Here is a 22,822-nt window from a genome sequence, read left to right as displayed (position 1 = left end):
TGTGTTTGTTGGGGATACTGAGTTTGAACTTCACGATGTAACACTTAGGTACACAGAAGTAATTATTGCGTGATACCTTTACACAGTCTTAAGTTGTAAACTATTAAGATAAGCTACTATTATTTCTATAAATACTTAGTGCAGGTTATCTGCAGTGTAAATAAACCTAGTACAATCAGCTAAAAGATTATTTGTCAGTATAAATGCTAAGATTGTAAATATATGCCTGGTATAAATATTAGTTTATTATATTTTTTTATAAGTTGTGTATATATTAATAAATATAGGCTTTACAAAAGTAATTTGTTTACTTGTAATCCATCCAACATCTCCACAACCACCCTCACGACAAGAGATGAAGCCCAAAAACTCATTGAGCTAATTTATTCAGCTCACAGGGCTGGCCAAGCAAATGCTAAAAAAATTCAACCACGTTTTCAAGTTGTACTTAAGATCTAATGCTCCTAAGCTATGGCTGGAATGTGCATGTGCTTTACAAGTACTGAATGCTGTATTTTCATCATCATTTGAAGAACTAGTAAGTATGTTAATACCAATCAATGAAATGTATATTATTCCATTTGGCTGAATGTTGGGTTCAGATGTGTATAGTTACCAATGATTCTTCTGAATTAACACAACTTAAGACTTCTATACTTACCAGCTACCTTATCACAACTATGTTTTATGTTATAATCTTAGGAGTTTTACATTTTTAAACAACCTAAACACTTATATTGAATTTAAAAATTAGTGTTAAGTACAGGTTAATTTAGGTTAGGAAATATGTGGAATTGCTGTTTGCTGTTAAGGTATCTAGAAAATATTCAAGTGCAGGCTATAATATAGGATCTTTGTTAATACCAGATTTTGTTACTTATCAGAAAGCCAGACCCTCAGAAGGGCCTGTAAAGTTGAGGTGCTAGCGTATTAAAAGAAGACACAAAAAACTAAGTTTTGAAAACCACTGGTCATAAAGGCTGATGTAAATGTGATACAAAAAATCCCTTAAAATAAAAGCTTGGCATTAACAACATAGTCATTCTTCAAAATACAGCCATGTCTAAAATAAGACAAAAAGTTATTCAATAGCTATATGGAATTGGTTAAATAACTCAAACCTCATGTCTTCTAACATTACTGGTACTCACCACAGCCATAACATTCAATAGTTATTGGTGGAATCTAATTTGATTTTATGAGTTTTAGTCTAACAAGCCATGCACTGGACACTTTCAACATTGCAGTGCTTACAACTGTGAAAAAAGAGGGAGTTGGAGTGGCTGGACTGCTAGATAAAGAAATCCTAAAAATAAAGATGATGTACAAAGATCCAAAGGTGGAATTGGGAGAAAACCCCACAGATGCACTAAGTAGTAATAGTTAGAGGGGTTGGACAGCAAAATAAGATTACTGGAAGCAAATTAATAATCAGTATTTAGGCAACTGTTTTAAAAGCTAACTTTGCTAATTTGCAATAAGCAATGATGCAACAAAAATTTTCTTAACTTATTTATGTCATTAAGAGCAGTGGTCATTTAATCATTCCTAACAACAGTAGACCTTAGAGGAGGACCTATTTAACTGATGACTGATGCCCCTTTTGGACCTAACATTTGCAACATGACAAATTTTTTAAGTAATTTGTATTTTTGCTAAAATACAAACCTGAGGTCTTTACATATGGGAGATGAAAGTCCGGCCGTTAAACTTTTGCAAGGTTGGTTATGGTAACAGTTACTGATGGTAGGGGCCGAAGTAGCACCCACCCAGTCGGTATACATTCAGTTCTATGCAGTTTACTTTTGGCCGTCGTTTCGTCAAGACGTGCATTCCTTTCTCTGTCCTGCTGTTCGACTTTCTCTTCTGTGTTTGAATATTTTTGTTTATATTTTGCATATAATGAAATATTGAAACATTTCAACATGTTTTTTGTCTCTATAATGATATGTTCACCTATTCTTGCTTAGTAGTTGACATAAGTTTTGGAGCCTTTCTCCTCCTATATCATTTTACTTACTTTTTGGTGTTGCCTTTTATATTTATGCAAACTCCTTTTCCATTTGTAGTGTTTGTTTTGTGTTTTCACTTTTCACTGAGACAAAAATGTTTTTATTTTTACACAATTTCTTGGAATGTTGGTTTAGTATTTCGATATGTCATCAGATTGAGACAAGTGGGCTTTTTGTCTTCCATTTAGTTAGTTGATACTTCTTGTAAACCTGATAGTTTTTCCCCTCTCGCTCAAGATGAGGTTGATTTCTTCAAGTTCTTTAAGTGCGCTTGGTCCAGGACAGTGGGGTTTCTCTGGTTCCTGTCTCGTTTCTTGCCCGTTGACTCAGGGGAAGTCGAAGGCTCACTCCCTTCCCCCAACCCTCTCTGAAGGACACAGTTCTGCTCTCACAGGCAGTGGAGGTTTTTGCCAGGAAAAAGCATCAGGGGAGGGGGAGGATGCCATCTTGGAAGGGGTTTTCTCCTCCTTTGATGGCCCACTTTGGTCTCCTTGTGGTTCCTTCTTCCTTAGATCCCTTGACCTGCTGCTTCTACCTGAAAGATATTCCCCTTCCCATTCTTCCCAAAACTTCAACTTTGGAAGTTTTGGGAAGGGATCAGATATTTTCTCTGGCTAACCCCCATTCGCCCTCTCAGGGTGGAAAACGTTGATTGGAGTTGGTTGGGGCTTAGCAACCTAGCGTAGCTAACCCTAGTAGGCCTAGTCTGCTTGACCTGACCCTGGATCTTCTTAGATCTCAAGCCTCCAGGATCCAAGATGGGTGTTTTTATGGTTGTTAGGTAGTTCCTTAGTCAAATAGATGGGGGCCTGTGTCCTATCATCTCCTCAATGGACAGTGCAGGTGCAAAGGTTTGCAGTGTTATCACTTCGGTTTGCCAGACACTTCACTTCTTATTGCTTAGGTGCATGGGTTTGCAGTAGCACATTTCCATCTATTCACACCAGACACACTCAGGATAGATGGATGTATGATCAAGTTTAGACTCTTGTGCTATCAGCCCATCGATTTGCTTGATTAAGCGGGGAGATCAACAGTACCTCCAAACTATGTTCCGACAAGTGGTTCCTACTTGGTCAGAGCAGTGTCCGCAGCTCCATTTTCTTCGACTCAATGCAAGTACACTTATCTTGTGAGGGAGTGGGCGACTGAATTAGATTTGAAATGCTGCTTCTTCTTATACATAATTAACCATCGCCTGTTAACGTTTTAAACGTTGTCAAAAATTGTCATCAAATGGCGAGTGGACGTTAGGAAAGAAAGTCTGAAAAACTTTTTAAATATTGGCGGAAAATAATTGTGGGCCTAGTTTTGCGGAAGATTTCAACACGCCTCGGCAGATGCTGGGGTTCATGGATCCAACTGTTGTTTTGTTTTTGTTTGTTCCCATTTATCCATCCGCTGATTTCCCCATCTAAAGTGAAAGATCAGCACCTTGCCTGCGATATTTTTGATATATCCAGGCGTGTTTTGAGAATTTTGGTGTTAAGTAATTCGTGCTGCAACAAACGTTTGCAGAGATGTCACAAAATTACTTTCCGGGACCTTGAATTCACCCAAAGGTGTGAAATTTAGTGTGTGAGAAGTTGTATTGACTGACAATGTGGAGGGAGCACATTGTAGCAAATAACTAACAGATTTTCCATCCAGTTGCTAGATATAGAAATGTTTCCTACAATATCCGTGAAGCCATAATTATTACATTTGAGTAACAATCCAATAAATTAAAATTAAATGAAACAAACATTAATCTACTGGCACAATGTTTAGGGATTTTGGTGAATTTTGAAAAAATTTTTTCCTTTTATGTTTCATGCTTATAACTCTTTAGGATATAAAAATGCAAAATCATTTCTTTCAGCTTTTCAGTAATTATTCTACAGTTTTAACTAATATCTTTACAATAATAAAGTGTTAGATATAAAAAAAGAACACAATTTCATGTAAGATCTACAACAAAAAAATAAACGCTCTCCTTTAGCTCTTGTGAGTGTACGGGGAATATTTTATCAAAATCGATAAAAGACACTTAACAGTGTATCAACTGCAGTACAGAAATTGGGTACTGGCGCCGATCCTACCAGAGCATTGATACATTCGAGTAACAATCGGCACATTTGGCCTTCATTTTGCAACAAGCCGAAAATCTCGGGATACAATATCAGAACGGAACCCCCCGGGGTCAATTTTGAAAAAAAAAGTTTATCCGGTGCGCTCGGTGTTTATATTTTTTGTTTACAAATCTAACATATTGATATACTGAAATATTTCAACATTTTTTCGTTTCCTAATGATATAATGTTACATAAATTGTTATACGTCGCCGTATTGACTCGCCATATTCATGTAGAGAATACAAAAACAAATTTGGAGCCTTTTCTTATACTGTATATCATTTTTAACTTTTTGTTGAAATTTTCGATATTTACAAAACTCAACACCATCTCTGGTGTTTGTTTTTTGAAAATTCTGTTTTTACACAACTGTTACATTGAGGGATATCCAATCTGACTGCCAACTGTTCTATTTTAGACAATCTCAAGTCATTTTAAGAACTTATTTATGTTCTTGTTGAATTTTCTGAAATCCTTTATCATGAACAAACAAGGTACTCTGCTGACTGGCCCTAGCATTTCTTGGAATGTTGTAATGTATTATTCTTTCAGATATTTGTTACATAAGAGTGTTGAGATAAGGCCAAAATGTTTTTCAGAAATACAACAAAAAATATATCATTCAGTTGTCTTCATAGTGTTTAAATATTTTTCGCCTCAACATGGATAACTGACAATGTTGCAAGATCTCGGTCAGTGTCTGGTCGACTGAAATGATCGGATCAGTGGTGGTTTTGCTTACATTCGGTTCCTGTCTTCAATCATTTACCTTCTTTTGGGAGGGGGTTGTGAGAAAGTCTCCCACAATATCTGTTCTTGGTGATGAGGTGAAAAAAAAAACAGTTTTTCTTATCTTTAGACAGCAAAGCAGTTGTTAGATCCTTTCATTCGAGTTTCTCAACTTTGCCTTTTCTCGACTAACAAGTTTCATATCCCTTCGTGTCTGTTATACATCCAGTCTGGGAAGTTCCTTCCATGGTCAGAATACAGCAAAATAACAGTTCCTGGGTGCTCTTCACAGTTTTTTGCATTTTATCAGGGCCTAACGATAAATAGAAAATTTACATCTCCAGTCAGTACAGCCTCCCAGGTGGTTCAGAAATGCACAAGATGCACAAAAAACGTATCATGTCTGTGTAATATTCAATCAATTTCCTTCATTTCAAGAATGAGTTCTCTGCACAATGTGTGATTTTTGGTGAATTTTTGAAAAAACTTCACCCCACTTCTGACCTAGGAAGACGGGTTATCTTTCAATTCATGCATCGAAGCTGTTATAATTTTTCTCTGTGTTTACTTTAATCGTTTACACATCGTTATATACCAAAACGCTGAAAATCGTAAGCCATCTCGCCTGGTCAGCGAAGCGGTTGTAGCAACAATTGGCCCTGGTTTTTACTGTCATATAGGTGAATTCTTCGATACACCGGATATTTTATTTCTGATGGTTGAGACTTCACATTCAGCCAATGAAAATTAAAAACCTCTTAATCTGGGAAAACTAAAGATGCTGTGATTTTGAAAAAAACTTTTTCATCCACGGTTAGAAACACTGGAGGCCGCCAGCATCCGGAGCGTTTTTTTGACTTTATGTAGCTACACTCCCCGTTAAGGAGTTAACAGTTTATCCACAACCTGAGAGAGAGTGTCATGGATCTTAGGACAGATTCAGAGTGTGTGTCCAAATAGGCACTCCTTTGATAAAGCAACGACACCAAGGTAGTGCCATGGGGTACTATCCTCCTCCAGAGACTTTTCATTCTTAGGAACATTAACCACGGCAGCAGTCTCCTCACACTTTCTTGGAACTTAAGCACAGTCTTTTTAGGAATTTCACGAGTCTTAAGATCCAAAGATGACAACGATTGGGGTGATAGCAGCAACACCACGGTAGTGCCATGGTCAACAAAAGGGCCTAGTGTCCCTTTCATCTGCTCTTGCAGTGCAGGTACATGAGTAGATACTTCCCAGCAAAGTGGCCAGCCTGAAATCACGAGACAAGGACAATTAAGATGGACCTTGTACTTCTAAACAGTTCAACCTCTCGATTTACTGAAGTTGGTAGCTGTTCTGTTCTGTCTTCGGGATATAGGAGAGCAGACATCTTTGGTAACCATTTACTTCCGGGAAATTTGTCTTTCTAAGTTTTGAAGTGTTCGGTTGTTCATTAGTCCTTGGTCTTGGTCCAATTGACTTACTGAAGTCCATGTTGCACTCCATCAAAGACTAGACTGTCTTCTCACACTCATTTGTTAAACGAGTTGGCCAAGAAAGTGCCAAATTGGTCGTTCCTCTGACTAGTGAGACAATCAAATGGTGTACCTGCAAATCTTCTTGGTGGACCTCAGTATATTCGGAGTCAGATTTTCAAGGCCAGGGGCATCAGTCTGTACATCACATTCAGGAAAACACCGGTTGAGTACTAGGATGGAAATGTAATTGTGCAGATCACATTCATCTCCTTTACCTTGGGACGTTGCCCATAGGTCTTTGACTCACTTTTCTTGGGTCCTATGGTGGATGCTCAACAAGTCATGGAATCTTGGGGAGGTTGCATCTCGTAAGGTGTGTGCTACTAAGTGAAGGTGTGTAGGAGGACTGGCCTCCCCCTTTCTCCTGTCCTTCCTCTTCCAATGGGCAGAGGAACAGTGAATGAGCCATCACGTGCTGGACAGGCGTGATGCAGGTGATCTAGATGACTGAGTATCCCATCTATAATAGCTCCATTTAGATTAGTAGATATAAATCCTTCCTTCTCTCTAGCAAGGGGAGAGACGAGACTGACTATGAACAAAACCAGTTGGTTATTGCTTTATAGTCTCCAACACTGAGGTTCATCAAACTTTTCAAATCAAGGATATTACATTCCATTGATTCGAAATGCCCAGAATGTCTGACAACTCAACATCTCTCTTGTTCGATAGATCAGAGGTATGGATGTCTTTCTTTGCTCTTTCATGACCAGGAAGAGAGTACTACCCAGGTGAGCTGAACTACCAGTCATTTCAGAGGTTTACTCAGAATCCTCCTCCAAGTAAGTCTCCCATATTTAAAGACCGAGGGTTTTTGTCTGTGTAGGAACAAATGACAAATTTTTAAAAGTAATTTGTATTTTTTCTAACATACAAACCTAAGGTCTTTACATTAAGGGCCCACCTCTTACCACCACTCATTCTCTTCCCCGGGCCAAAAGGTAAACTGTAGAACTTATTGTATACCGACTGGGTGGGTGGTACTTCGGGCCCTACCATTGGTAACTGTTACCATAACCAACCTTGCAAAAGTATCCCTACTTGAAACAAGTCTTAACCCTTTTGCTGCCTCTGAGACTGATCTCCTCAACCATTAAAACCTCTCATCCATAACATGGGGCTGTTCTCAGTCATAATTCTTTTGGGTCTAGTTAGGCAGCTTGTAATATAACAAATTTCCCTCATAACTGTAAGGAGCTTTTGTCAATAATCTAGCAACAAATGACAACATTTGATTTCCAACCTAGAGGATTATCTCAGGACAAGGGCTAGACCTTCAGTAACCAAGAAAATGCCACAAAGGGAGTGAGTTTCTCTCGATGAAGTAGTAGTACAGAGGCTTCTATTTGGAAATGACCATCATAGGAGACCTGAACTATTAGATAGTTCTGATAGTGACAGTAGTAAATATTATGATGTTTATTATGTTGTAGTTATAGACAAACATACCTTAGATAATTTTTTTTTACTTCAGGTTTTATCAGAGATGATCATGAATCAGAGGAAGTGACAGAGGAGGGAGCAGATCTGTCAGCCACCAAAGGTGGTGCGAAGTAAAAGAAAACATGATAAATTTGTAAATGGAAGACCAAGGAAGATTCAGTTCATAAAAAATTGGTGCTCAAACTTTGCTGGAGATAATAAATTCATATTTTCTACAGAATTCCAGGTGTTTGATTTTTTTGCAAGATTTTTCCATATGAAATTTTTGGCCATGAGCATGCATTCAAGGTTTGTGATAATTTTCAAGCTGAATAACAGAAACAGCATTGCTTTACTCCAGGCTTAGTGAGGTATCACACTGAAATTAATTATTAAAATAAGCAACATAATTCAGTATTTGAATGACTACCTACATATTTGCATACTTTATCACTACTATAATTATCAAACATTATAATAACATAACAGCACAGTGTAATATTATAACAGTAATGAAAATAAACTATCGAAGTACAAATATAAAAGGGAGAAAATTAGTCAGTTGTACAATTAGCACAAACTCATCACTAGTGGTGACAATATGCTTGCACCAAAAGGGTTAATGCATTAACCTGAATTTTGCTTTTCTATACTCAAACTGGTTTTTCAAAAAAATCATCGATTTTCTATGAACCCTATTATCTACACAGTAAAGTACTTTAAATTAGCCTTATACTGTACTACAGGTTGACCATCACTAATCCGGCAATCAGTAGTCTGGAACAATCAGTAATCCGGCACAAATTTACGGCTAGAGTAATTTCTAATGTTTCGCACTAATTTTTCAAATTTCCCGGATCGCTGCGCTAACTTGCTGCTTGAGCTTCGATTTGGTGGTGCAGTGTGCTGCATCAACAAACTGAGTAACCAGCCTACATTATACTGAACTCTATTCACATATTAACAGTATTATGCAAACATCAACATAACGAATGTGCATCTTTTTCATGGATCTTTCAAAGTTATGCTTTACTACATTGTTTCCAATTGCGTATATTCTCATATTAATTTTGTATTATAAATTGCAATCAATGTTTTGTTTTGGGAATCGATATACGCGCATTTAACTTAAGTTCAAGCGCTTTCTTGCTTCTAGTTAGCGTAAATGAATATGGATAGTTTATTTATTTGGGACAAGGATATTTTTAAGTTTATACGGAAGTGTTTTAAGTCGAGAAATATAACTTATATGGTCTCGTTGTGAAATTAATTTAGCTCTTTTTCGTTAATATATGGCGTTTGTGCAGGAATGGCTGCTGGCAGCTTTGGGGGCATGTTTTTTTTAGTAAAAAAATAAGATTCCATTCACTATTTTTCTTGATTTCATCATAATACCTGAACTTTACGTATTTATCATTTATCGTGAAAACAGTAGTAATTTGTATTCTTTCATGCCCAGTAGTTTTGATTAAAATACATTTCTCAGTTTTATTCTGTCGAGTTTCATCCATGTTGCCAATGCGATAATTTATAGTCATTAGCAGCTTGATATTGTTTTCTCAGCTTCAGCTACAACTGCAGCAAAAGTTACTGTAGCAGTATATTTCCCTGCCGATCTTTTCTCCAAAGCAAACAAGGTATAGTAAAAAAAATATTTCAGTCATAACATCATTTGCAACATAACTACAGTAATTGTGTATTAAATGCGATGGTTGAAATACAAGCACAACAGTTGTTATCGATCGATTATTAGCAAAACAACAGTTTCCCGTTCGGTTGTTTATGGCTGTACACATTTACGCTAAAGTATAACGTTAATAACAATACTTTTATCATTCTCTTTTACTTTTTAACTAGCAGATGGAATAAAAGAGATGGAGGAAAAAAGTTGGTCTATTGTAAGTTGGTCTCTCTGCTTCCCTGCTGCCTAAGCCTCTTGCGAAATCTAAAAATATTTCCCTAAATATTTTCGTATCGTATTAATTGCTAACCCATCGTAAACTCGAAATATAAGTAAGTCAATTATCATAACTCGAGCACTACCTGTATTTGATAATTGTCTTTTCTTTATTAACCAACTTGTACTGATTTATGGATATTTTAATTCTAGGATGAGGTCTTAGCTACTGTTTCGTGTATTCTAGCCCTAATAAATGGCTAATCCGACAAAATGGCTAATCCGGCACCCTCTAGGTCCCAACGATGCCGGATTAGTGATGGTCAGCCTGTACTAGTACTGTACAGTATACTCAATTTTCTATCAAAACTTCAAGACAAATGTTTGCTTTCACCACTTTTGTCCTTTCCACAAAACTTCCCATACCATTTACAATTTTCCTGCCCTCATATAAAAAGGTACTGTTTACAGTGCCTTGCATGGTCAAATTGTCATATGTGCTAACTGTAATGCAGTCTCTTCCCTACTGATGTCCAACTCTAACTTTTCCATTATAAAATTTTTGCTTTGTGAAATCGTATGGGTAATGAAATGAAAACAACTCAAGTAGTCTTGAACACACTACCAAAATGGTTACAACTATTTCATCATACAGCAATCCCTAGGATATAATGGTCACTATTGACCGACCCATAAATAACTGATGAATAGCCAACACGATCCAGTCCTTATACATACAGACTGTAGGGTAATATAAAGTTAAATATTTTGTGGGATGGTCCAAAACACAATATTTTGGAAGCAAAAAATATTCTAGCAGGCAATAAGTTACCATACCACTAGCACATTACTGGTTAACCATACCACAAAAGAGAAAATATTTAACAGCAAGTCAACTTTAGTAAACAATAAAAACCTGGTAATATTCTTTTAGCTGAATTTAAAGCAACCAAAGTAATAAAATCCACTCAAGTACAACATTAACAGGCTTAGGCTATGGGAGCAATTTAAAACTACTAAAATCCTCTGCCAATTTAATCCTTTTGCTTGCTGATGACTGATACACATCATCCAAATTTAAGTCCTCATTTTGATGATGTAAGCAAATGTAAAAATATATACACAGGAAGTCCCCAGTTATCGTCAGGGGTTCCGCTCCGACGGCGTGATGATAAGCGAAAATTGCCGATAACAGAAAATCAGCGATTTTCGTGGCTTTTTTGGTGGATTTTAGAGCCAGTGCGATTTTGGGTTATCAGCGCCTCTGTTAGGTATGTAGGTATGTATTGGTACTGATATGTGGAAATCAACAACGAAAATCACGTATTTGCATTCTCACGGTTCGCGAATTTCTCTATGGAACATATGAGGCGGTTAGTTGCAGAGGAATGTAAGCACCAAAATTAAAAAGTGGAGAAAAACACAGTTAAAGTTTGGCAATATTCAACATGCAATAACTTTTGAATGAAAAGAGCTAGAAAGCTGGGGTTGGTCTTAAAAATTATCTCATCTCTTCTACTTCACGTACAAAAAAAATCAAAATTTATTAATATATTCGCATTTAGAGTATTGCCAAAAAAACCATGTTTTTCTTTTTTTTTTTTAAATGCATTTATTAGGTTAAAAAGCACTTTAAAGGGGACCGTCCACTTTACATTAACCTTATGGGGAAAATGGGGTTTTTCAAACTCTATAAACTTTTTGTTTTTCAATCGAATTTTCTCATTCAAAACCATTTGAAAGATAATTTTCTACTAAAACTAATTACTGATTTTTAAAAAAAAACATTTGGTTTTTTTATATATTTTTAGTAGTATTTTTTTTTTTTTATCGATAATTTCAATAGGTAAAAATCAAATTTAAAAATTCTGTTATATGAATATTTAGACATTTAATGCTCTATTATTTGGTTTTGAGCATTAAAATGTCGGTCGATAAACAAAAAAGTATAATTAATTTTTTCGAAAACCTTAAGTTTTGAAAGAGGCTAAGTTTTCATATTTTCATTTACTTCTGTAAATTCTGAAGTAAACCTAGAGACTTGAAATTTGGAGGATATATAGAAACCATATTTATAAACATATACTGTAATTTTTATTGAATTGTTTGAATAGAATTCAGTATACAAGTTTGAAAAATTATAACTTCAGATAAACACTGTGAAGACAGACAATGCATGTGGGGCGATTATACATTTGTCTTTTTTATCACTGACCCATTTCACGCTTTTAGCTTACTTGATTATCATCTGTATTACCTTATGCTACTATGAATATGATAATGACACAAAAATCATTACAAATATCTCTGAAAAAGACGAAGAAATTAACAGAACTTACTTTACTGGCTTATCTTTGGTTTTTGAAAACTTTGTATCATTCAAAAACATCGAGTTCATTTGAAAACAGATCTCTAAATTGGGAGAGACTAGAAAAAAATTTTCCAGGTACTCAGGACAGAAAAAAGTTCCCTACCGGATTAGTGTTGCTTTATGCGACCCCGTGCTAGGAGGCATAGATAAGTGTAGATTGAAGCCTTTTTAGCCATGATTTATACATATTTCATAAAAAAAATTGTTTGAAACTTAAAGTAGAGTGGTTTTCCTACCCAAAACCGTCATAAACCGAAAATGGGTTTCCGGACCCCATGGGTCGCCGGACGCTCCCCTTAATTGATGCTCATTTCATAAAAAAGTGTTTTATATGAATTGTGTGTATCTAATACACTAAAAATTTTCAGCATTTTCATGTGTGCATGCGTGCGGGCAATACTATATGTGCAAAAAGATTCCTAATGTGTTTTTTTACAGCTTAAAATCTCTTTAAATTTAGTTATATTCCTAAAATATATCATTATACATTCATTTGAATGCTATGCAGTGTGTGCAATTTCAAGCGATATCTTGGCCCATAAAAGTGCAGAAAAAAAATTATTGCTACCGACAAATCGATATAAAATAAAATTATCATTTTAATGTTTTGAGTTTTATTTTCCTACCCAGCATTATTATAAATATTTTAATACTATTTTGCACTCAATGACGTGCAAAACAATAATAATACAAGCAGTCACGAATGCGCCCAAAGAGCCTGAGCTAAAGGTCAATGACCTTCGGAACCAATCAACTGTTGCCTTTCTTCCATAAGCACACTAAGCTTCACTGACGAGAAGACATTAATGTATGTTGGCTTTCATAACGCCTATTACCTAACACAATCATGCAATAGTACTGTTTTTTCACTGCCTCCCTCTCTCCCCCAATAGCAGTTCCAGGTCCACCCATTCTATTGCATCTTTTTCAAGTAACTTCGGCCGTTAGATCTCAGGATAAAAAATTAATCTCCATCCACTAGCAAAGATGTTCTGTCAGCCAGCTACCCAAAAGGGGCCTGAATACGATGAAAAACAACGTCTGACTCAGACATTTTGTGCGTCATGAAACTGATGCTCTGCATCGCTTCTCAGCTCTAACTAACTACTGCATAGGCCTAACCATCTGTGGCATCATGTCGATTTCGTACTATGCTTGTTAAGGTGAACATTGGTATTTTTATGTTTTAAACAAACAACCAACATCAGGTGAACATCCTCTGGTATTTTTGAAGTTTTAACCCTTAGTGGACGGATTGAGCTTGAGTGTGAAGTAAAACAGGTTTTGTGGAGGTGGGCGGATTGCGCTCCAGTGTGGCTTGTAAGTGCAGCGCAATGTTATGGTATAATGATTCGAAACAAAGGTGCCAATACTTTCACATGCTATAAATTCACTAATGGCAACTTTTATACAGGCGTGACTAGGCCCAGTATCAGTAATGCTTGTGACTTCAGGGGAAAAGTACTGCCGACTCTCTCTCACCGCGGGTCTTTTTGTAAATCTGCTTGTAAATATACAAAGGGTTGCTGTTTTTGTTTTTGTCTTTTACAATAGTATGTCAGTTTGTAAATGTAATTTTACAAAGAAAATTGCAAAGAAATATTAGAAAAAGCATGTAAAGTAAAAAAAAAAAGTTACTGAATCTTCCTTCTGTTAAACTTCATTGATATTTTACAACAAATATGCAAAAAATTTGTTACTGCTTTTATTTCTTATCTGTTTTGATATTGTGTGAGCAGTAATAATAATTTTACAAAATCCTAAAAACTTATTAGAAAAAAAACATATATAAGTTGGTAAAATTTCGATTGTCTTGTAAATGAGGCCCCCTGAGGGGTTGTAAATAGTAATTTTCAACCTATCGTTGGAAGGTAGGGAAAATTTTTAGAATTTTTATTTTATACAGTGTGCAGATATCATGTCATTCTTCCAATGATGTGATTTTTTTATTTTGCTGCACACTGATAAATTATGCCATCCCTTAAGGGTTAAACAAACAACCAACAGCATGTGGACATTCTCTGGTGTTTTTTACCTAAACAAGGGTGATTAAATTCTTTAGTATTAATTTTTTTTACTGATTCAATAACAATACTATTCAATGGTAATAAAGTTATTATTAATACACTGCATTATTTTGCTTCCTTTTTTGAGCATTAGGAATTAAATTCTTCCCATTTCTCACATGTCTACGTCCTCCCGAAGGTCCTGGGCTATCCACGGATTGTTGGTTATCCATAATAATCACAAAGTTACAGAGGAATTCAAGTAGAAGACACTTTACACGAACCAAACCGTGTTAAGTTTAAAGGGACAGAATTCTGGAAGGCTCTAGAGTGCCGCTGGTTGGCCGAGAGCGCCACAAAACTGCGCTACCATGGTCGGGGAGGTGGTGTTTGAATACCTCTCACTGACTTGTTTTCAAGTGCTGTACGGCGCCATTTGCCAGATGGGAATAGATAACTTTTTGCGACACCATTTTGCGATGTCAGGGTTTGTGATGCGTTCAGCTATGGACAAAACTCAAAACTCAAAACGAGGAAAGTGAATACTGTACCTCTCCTCTGCAACTACTGCCTCATATATACATATTCGTGGAAAATTCAGCCATTTGCTGTATTTTTCACTGAGAAATATTCACTAGTTACTGTATTTTAATATAATTTTCATGACTAAATTCACGATGTGATAAAACTATTAAAATACTCAGGTATAAGCATTTTTAGCTTTTTTTGTGTTTAAACTATTAAAATAGGCAGCTCTAAGTGTTTTTAGAGGGGTTTTAAGTATTTGTGGATTTTAGCTATTTGCCGGGGGGAGGAGGGGGGGTTATGCATCCCCGCAAATACAGGGGGTTTACCATACAAGCACTTTTATACCTACTGCTCGAGTCACTACCACTTCCAATAAATGTAATTGCTCATAAAGATCATAAGCAAAAGAGTTAATATTAAGGCTGGACACTATCACTTAGGCAAGAGGTACCAGAAGTATGCTAAATAGGACTTGGCTACAAAAAGTAAAACTCTGTGTACATCCAATATTCCACTTTGTTTATAGTGGTGCCAGTTTAAAGAAAAGAGAACTGAGAGTTCAAAAAATAATTTAAAAATTAAGGGAGACAATTATAATTTATATCTCTCTACTGGCATGGATAGCTTTGCTTAAGCCTTTTTCATAATCTTTATACTAGGGGAATTATCAATTTCAGATGAAGTAAATAATAGTAAAACTAATCTTGTTTCATTAAACAAACAGGGTCTGAAGGATCACCCACTGAAACAAATTTTCTCCATGTATGGTCTCTCATTATTTCAGAGATTGTTTGGAAAATGGTTAAAAAAAATAAACTCACAACTAAAGACACTGCTCGCTACTAGTTCTGTAAACTAAGAAACTTGTGGCTGGGCTTGCTTCCTTGTTTATGAGTTTTGTACATTTTAGTAATCTGTCGTAGAAAATCTATGCATATTGCTCTATATACAATAGGAAGATTCAAGTACTACTGCTGTACAGAGAAGACAATTTGCTTGCTGAAGTAAGTTACTTTCAGCTGTTATTTCCATTAAAAAAATTACCTGAGACTCTAATAATAGTACCTTCCTATATTTATATTGGATTTTATTTACTTGAATGTTTGCAAATGGAATACAAAGTGCACTGTAAGATTATGGCAAAGTTTGAGAACACATGGACCTTACCAGTGTTTTATGCCTTTCAATCACCCTTATGACATTTAGTTCAAGCAAGCAAGAATTCACAATATAGGTACACAAATATTTTCTCATCAGAAAACTATGCTGTACTGTAGTTCCAAAACACTTACTACAGAAATAATAGACCACATGCAATATACTCACTGTCTTCAAAAGCTGTGACAAAATTCCCTATTGTGGATAATCGAGAGAGATCCAGATGCAGGTAGTGAATTTCTTTGTTACCAGTCAACGTACGCAGATCTTTTACAGTTTCTCTACCCTTCTCATCACTGCGGCATGCAAGATAAAGCAGTGACCCTGAAAGTACAGGACAGAAGATATAAGAATTATCTAAGATACCTTATCCAACAACCATTATTAAAAACCCTAAAATTCCTCCCAACACATTAATGAGCTTCAGTTAAAAGTACAAAACCTAATTCTCTGCTTTCCAGGACAAGTTTAAAAGACAAAAATGCATTGCATCTCTCAAACTATTTAAGCTTAAGCTTTTCTGTCAAGGTATCTAATTTCTATTAATACAGGATGGCATAGCAGCATATTTACGAGTATACTGCATGCAAACTTATGCCTCACAAGATCCATTTAATTGTATTCAGAGGGCAAAGCAACAATTAACTTCATCCAGGGGTTGATAGACACCCTTTTACAAATCACAGTAAGGTTCCTGGACTGTTAGCACAGCCTACACATTACATGTGGTATTACAGTAAATGCCCCGTATTCACGTTCTCATGGTTCGCGGACTCACACATTCGCGGGTTTCTCTGTGGAACATATCTAGCCATCATTCACGGAAAATTCACCCATTCGCGGTATTTTTCACCGAGAAATATTCACTAAGTACTGTATTTTCATATAATTTTCATGAATAAATGCACTTTTTGTGATAAAACTATTAAAATACTCGGGTATAAGCATTTTTACAGGGTTTTTCTTAGTTTAAGCTATCAAAATGGGCAGTTCTAAGTGTTTTTAGAGGGGTTTTAAGCATTCACGGATTTGACCTATTCGCGGGGGTGTGTGGGACACATCCGCCGCGAATACGGGGGGTTCACTGTACTTGGCCCTACCAGTCAGACAAAATTAATTACGTTTCGACTATTCTTTGTTTTTCTGTCTTAATCACTACCATTCTCCTCTAGGCAGACTCTAAAGGCATCCTTATTTCACATGTAGCATCATCTGTGATCATCTCAAAAGACACCTACATTCAGTGGTCAGCAAAGTGATATTCAACATTTGAATGCCATCACATCTTGCTTCTACAATGCCACAAATTGACCATCTACTGCTCCTCTTACCCTGATCCAGTAGTTCACAAAACATATGTCACCTTAATCATACACTAAAGTTAAATGATGTAATTTACTTCTTAACTGCCACCTTTTGCACAATGGTCTTCTCAAAATCTCATACCAGTGCACTCAACCAAAATATACAAACCACAATATCTTCATGCAGAGGGGCCATTTACCTTTCTAAAGACTCCTCTCTCCTCCATTCTCGAATTTTGCCAGGTAATTTGTTAGGTTTCACAACACTTTACTGAAAGAAAACTTCTCCCTTCTCCCCTTACTAGTGGACTCAAGACATCCACAAAAAAGAAAACATGTCACACTAACCATCCTTTCCAGAGCAGTCTCTTCACATAATTATTCCCAGTACTGCAGTAAAAAACTTCTGACAGAACTATACAATCTAATGCTTTATCCTAATATAATAGTTAACCCTGGTCCTCCCTAGTTTTACAACCAGCTTCTCCACACCATGAACCACTAATGAACAAACCCATTAGACTTTCAAATGTGGCTTCTTAACCCTCTAACGCCGAGCCTCTATTTACAAAAACGTCTCCCGTATGCCGGCGGCGTTCAGGAGTTAGCGCCGAGCGGAAAAAATTTTTCAAAAATCACAGCACGCTTAGTTTTTAAGATTAAGAGTTCATTTTGGCTCCTTTTTTGTCATTGCCTGAAGTTTAGTATGCAACCATCAGAAATGAAAAAAAAATATCATTATCATATATAAATATTGAAATATATGACAGCGCAAAAAAATTTTCATATATAATTTTATACAAATCGCTGTGAGCAAAGCGGTTAAAGCTAACGGGTTTTTTCTTTGTATTATACACTAAATTGTGATGATTTTGGTATATAACAAATTGTAAAACGATCAAAGCAACACAGAAAATATTATCACAAAATGATGCATGAATTAAGTAGCAGCGGACGTAAGGAAAATGTTTTTCAAAAAATTCACCATAAATCGACATATTGTGCTAGAGACTTCCAATTTACTGCAAAATGAAGGTAAATGATTGAATATTACTAGAATGTAAGAGTTTTAGCTTACAATTGCGTATTTCGACCATTTCGGTCGAGTTAAATTGACCAAAGGTTGAAATTTTGGCAGTTATCGTGATTTATGTGAAAATATTTCAAAACTGATAAAAGCTACAACCATGAGTTATTTTCTGTTGTATTCTACATGAAATTGCGCACATTTTCATATATAAAAGTTTATGTAACGACTAATATAAAATGGTGCAAACATTACGACAACGTGAAAGAATTTCTGAGATGTTGGCCGAGTTACCTTGTGGACGTAAGGAAAAAGTTTTTTCAAAAAATTCACCATAAATCGACATACTGTGCTAGAGACTTCCAATTTATTGCAAAATGAAGGTAAATGATTGAATATTACTAGAATGTAAGAGTTTTAGCTTATAATTGCGTTTTTCGACCATTTCGGTCGAGTTAAAGTTGACCAAAGGTTGAAATTTTGGCAGTTATCGTGATTTATGTGAAAATATTTCAAAACTGATAAAAGCTACAACCATGAGTTATTTTCTGTTGTATTCTCATGAAATTGCACACATTTCCATATATAAAACTTTGTGTAACGACTAATATAAAACAGTGCAAACATTACGACAAGCGTGATGAAAGAATTTCTGGCGCGGACGTAAGGAAAAATTTTTTCAAAATTCATCATAAATCGAAATATTGTGCTAGAGACTTCCAATTTGTTGCAAAATGAAGGTAAATGATTGAATATTACTAGAATGTAAGATTTTAGCTTACAATTGCGTTTTACCATTTCGGTCGAGTTAAATTTGACCGAAGGTTGAAATTTTGCAGTTATCGTGATTTATATGAAAATATTTCCAAACTGATAAAAGCTACAACCATGGATTGTATTTTGCTGTATTTTACATGAAATTGCGCACACTTTCATATATAAAACTTTATGTAATGGCTAATATAAAACAGTGCAAAAATTACGACAAAATGACGAAAGAATTTCTGAAATTTTCGGCCGAGTTACCGCGCGGATGTAAGGAAAAAGTTTTTTTCAAAAATTCACCATAAATCGAAATATTGTGCTAGAGACTTCCAATTTGTTGCAAAATGAAGGTAAATGATTGAATATTACTAGAATGTAAGAGTTTTAGCTTACAATTGCGTTTTTCGACCATTTCGGTCGAGTCAAAGTTGACCGAAGGTTGAAATTTTTGTAGTCGGCGTGCGATGCGTCCCTCGGCACCCAACAGACAATTTTAGTCGACGTATGATACGTCCAGTCGGCGTTTAAGGGTTAACTTCATTATCAGCCAAAATTGCCACTTTTTCTTGAATACCAAATTAAAAATTATTGACTAATTCAGGAATTGGCAGTCAATAGTAAAGATCAATGTCAAGTCATCTTTCCCATCAAGAGTTGAAAATGACTCGAGTAATAATGTTTTGCCCATTTTTACTCCTAAGATAATACATACATGCCTGTAACCTAGAAAACAACCAGCCAACATCTTTCATAATTCCCAAATCATTCTACAATCCATTTGTAAAAAAGAAAAAAAAAGTTTTCTTTCTTATTTAAAAGAGTTAAACCAATTGCTGCTAGTGTTTTTCCAATAACTAATACTCTTATACCCTATTCTTGCTTCCATTATTCATTACCTCACTGAAGGTCATCTTTGTTTTAACAGACTTATTCTTGGTTCAGTAATCAGTACAGTAAATGTATGGCCACAAGCATCTTTATAAATCCCAGACTGTCCAAGTCTGAGTCAAGTCAATTTTAACACTTACAGGTTTGTCAGAATTTCTAACAAAGTCAACATCTTATGTTCAAAGTCCAGGCTTTAGATTTCTATAAAAATAAATAAATTCATCTATCAAAGGCTCATTAATGTGAAGAGATTTGAAATCAGTAAATAAATTCATTACCTTACATTACAGAAATTGGTTTTCAGTGCTTGAATAATCAGAAAGAACTAAAGCTTTGCACACTTCTTCAGTACTCACCCCAAAATCTGAAGAATGGAATGGAATACGAAATTTAAGCTTGAAGCCAAGCAATGGAAACTAAGGGATTATTCTGAGCTATAATGAATTTGGTTTGAGATGAATTGGTAACTATGGCAATGAATTTATAAATTATAAATAAAATAAAAGAATGATTTTAAAACTATGGTAAAAATTGACATTTGGCAAACTGATATTCCCCATAAAAAAATGACAACTTTGCATTTAGGATATGCATATAACCTTTACAGTGTAAACAAAAGTAAAAAATAAAAAATATACATAAGCATGCTTATATACACAACTGCAAATGTGTATATACTACACTTGGCAATGTACCAAGAGGTCTATATAAAATTTCATTATAAAGGTTAATGTCTCAAAGGAATGCAACAATGCCATTAACAACTACATCAGAACCAAGCAGTTCTGCTATATCCCTGTCTACTAACCCATGTCTTTGCCATGCTGCAGCATACCTACAGCAATGCAATCACATGTGTTCCCAAGTAGAGGAGAGTCACTCTGTATACAGACTAGTACAGTTCCCCCCTCCAAAAAGGAATCTGTGGGTCAAACAAGTATGGCAAATTCTCAGACAACATAATACAATTTCTACCCTAAGGTTTTGTTGATCCAGATGGCCAAGTTCAATACTTTCCCTGATCTTCCTGTACTTTTTACTGTTGGCCAGAAGGGGAGAACACCAGCACACTTGCCATTTATTTTTGATATATATGAGCAAATAGTCCACTTCATAATGGCAACGGGGATATGGTGGAATAGTGTCTCATCTTTAATAATAACATCTCTTGCTTAATGGTCAGGAAGTTTGTTACCTAAAATGCTTACATGAGCAGGGACCCAGCAAAAATGGACTAATTTGAATTTGGAAGAATGCTGATACAACCATTCTTGAATATATTGAATAACTGGATATTTAGGGTTACTGTATACTGTATTGCTTCATAGCCATGAGTGCACTATAGGAATCTGAGTATACTGCATAGTGAAAGTATTACCCTGTAGAGTAGAAACAATAGAAAGTATTACCCTGTAGAGTAGAAACAATCTCAAGAGATCTGGCTGATGCATTTAATTCAGCTGTAAAAACAGAGGCATTATTAGATAGTCTCCCCACATGAGAGCTATTACCATGAACAGCAGTACAACCAATGCCACTTGATGTCTTTGATCCATCAGTGAATAGTTTAACAGAATCTGAATGTATTTGGTCATCAATCAAGAAAACGAGCCTTCAGTTCCTGGACATTAACATAACTGATTTTTTAACAGCAGTTTTTTAACAGACCGATGGTTCTGGGGTCAACCACAGAGGCAACTTAGAGCAATGAATTGCCTAAATTTTTTGGTTTTTAATAGATACATTATCAACTACAGCATTAATTCTTACATGAAAAGGCTTGGATGCTCTAGCATTGGAAACTGATGTGTGTTGTTTTGGTTAAGAATGGATGCTGCAGGGTTTTCAGGAGAACCTCTTAATTTGATCATATACCGCAGTCCCTGTTCCTCTCGACTTAAATCTAGAGGGAGCTCTTCAGTGTCAATATTATAAGCTTTCACCTGGTGATGTCGTAAATGCACCGTAGCATATTCTTAGACCAGCATAATGAACTATACCAAACTCCTTAAGTTTGCTTGCACTTGCTGAAGAGTAGATTTGGCAACCATACTCAAGATTAGATTTACATAACCAAGCCAACCATACAAGTGACCTCTTATCAGCACCGCAGTTAAAACCCAAGACTAAAGGTGTAAAATATTAAGGGATTTCTTTACCTAATTTTCAAGGAGTCAATATGACTAGCCCATGTTAGCTTCTTATCAAAAATCATCCCTAAAAACTTCACCTCCTCCTCATATGGTATTGTCTCTCTTTCAGCTTAATATTTGAAATGGTTTCCTTTCGAGTACTTCTAGTAAGACGAACTGCCACAGTTTTGGCAGGGGAGAATCAAAAGCCATTGTCATCAGCCCAATTGCTGATTGCATTAACTAACTTACAAGAAATTACAAGCTGCAATAACGTCATAACTAGTGACATACATAGCAAAGTCATCTACAAACAAAGATGCCTTTACTGGAGGTGAGACACATTCAACAATGCTGTTTATAGCCACAGCAAATAAAATGACACTCAATACACTGCCTTCAGGGATTTCCTTCCTCCAGCTCAAAGCATTTAGACAAGGTTTCCAATTCTAACTCTAAAAGGAGCCCATACCGTTAAAAAAAGTGTCAAAATTTTCGGCATCAAAATTTTATATCAAATTTTGATGCAAAAATTCGAGTGTGTGTAGGCGTTTTGATGTTAAAAAAAGATTTGATGCATCCATGTCGAAGATTTTGACGATACTGAATTTTGATGGGAAAATGCCTAAGCGTGTGTGGGCAATTATGCATCAAAATTTTGTATCAAAGTTTTACACGTCAAAATTTTGATGCAAAATTTTGACGCTTTTTTTGAACGTGTATGGCCACCTTAATATACCTACCACTTAGAAATGAGCTGATGAAATTGAACATATTACCTTGTATTCCCATGCCATGAAGCCGCTTAATAATACCAAAATGCCAAGTAGTGTCACAGGCTTTTTCAAGGTCAAAGACGACTCCAATAGTCTGACTGCGTTTTGATAAACCTTGATGAAGTTGGGATGATAATATTAGTAGTGGGTCCAGAGTGGAATGATTTCTC

At 35.7% G+C, this 22,822-nt stretch overlaps 1 protein-coding gene across 1 annotated transcript in view; it reads right to left on the bottom strand.

Moving 5' to 3' along the window:
• Nucleotides 1-22,822, bottom strand: part of LOC136836677 (dehydrogenase/reductase SDR family member 13-like) — a 156,777-nt gene that overhangs the window by 39,426 nt on the left and 94,529 nt on the right. The window contains exon 4 of the mRNA XM_067101151.1: nt 15,929-16,084. Within this exon, the coding sequence (XP_066957252.1) occupies nt 15,929-16,084 (156 nt within the window). The remainder of the gene's footprint in view (nt 1-15,928; nt 16,085-22,822) is intronic.

This window comes from Macrobrachium rosenbergii, chromosome 56 (assembly GCF_040412425.1).
Source record: "Macrobrachium rosenbergii isolate ZJJX-2024 chromosome 56, ASM4041242v1, whole genome shotgun sequence".
In the NCBI taxonomy this organism is placed as follows: domain Eukaryota; kingdom Metazoa; phylum Arthropoda; class Malacostraca; order Decapoda; family Palaemonidae; genus Macrobrachium; species Macrobrachium rosenbergii.
The sequence above is the reverse complement of the archived record's forward strand: the minus strand, read 5'-3'. Positions and strand labels throughout refer to the sequence as shown.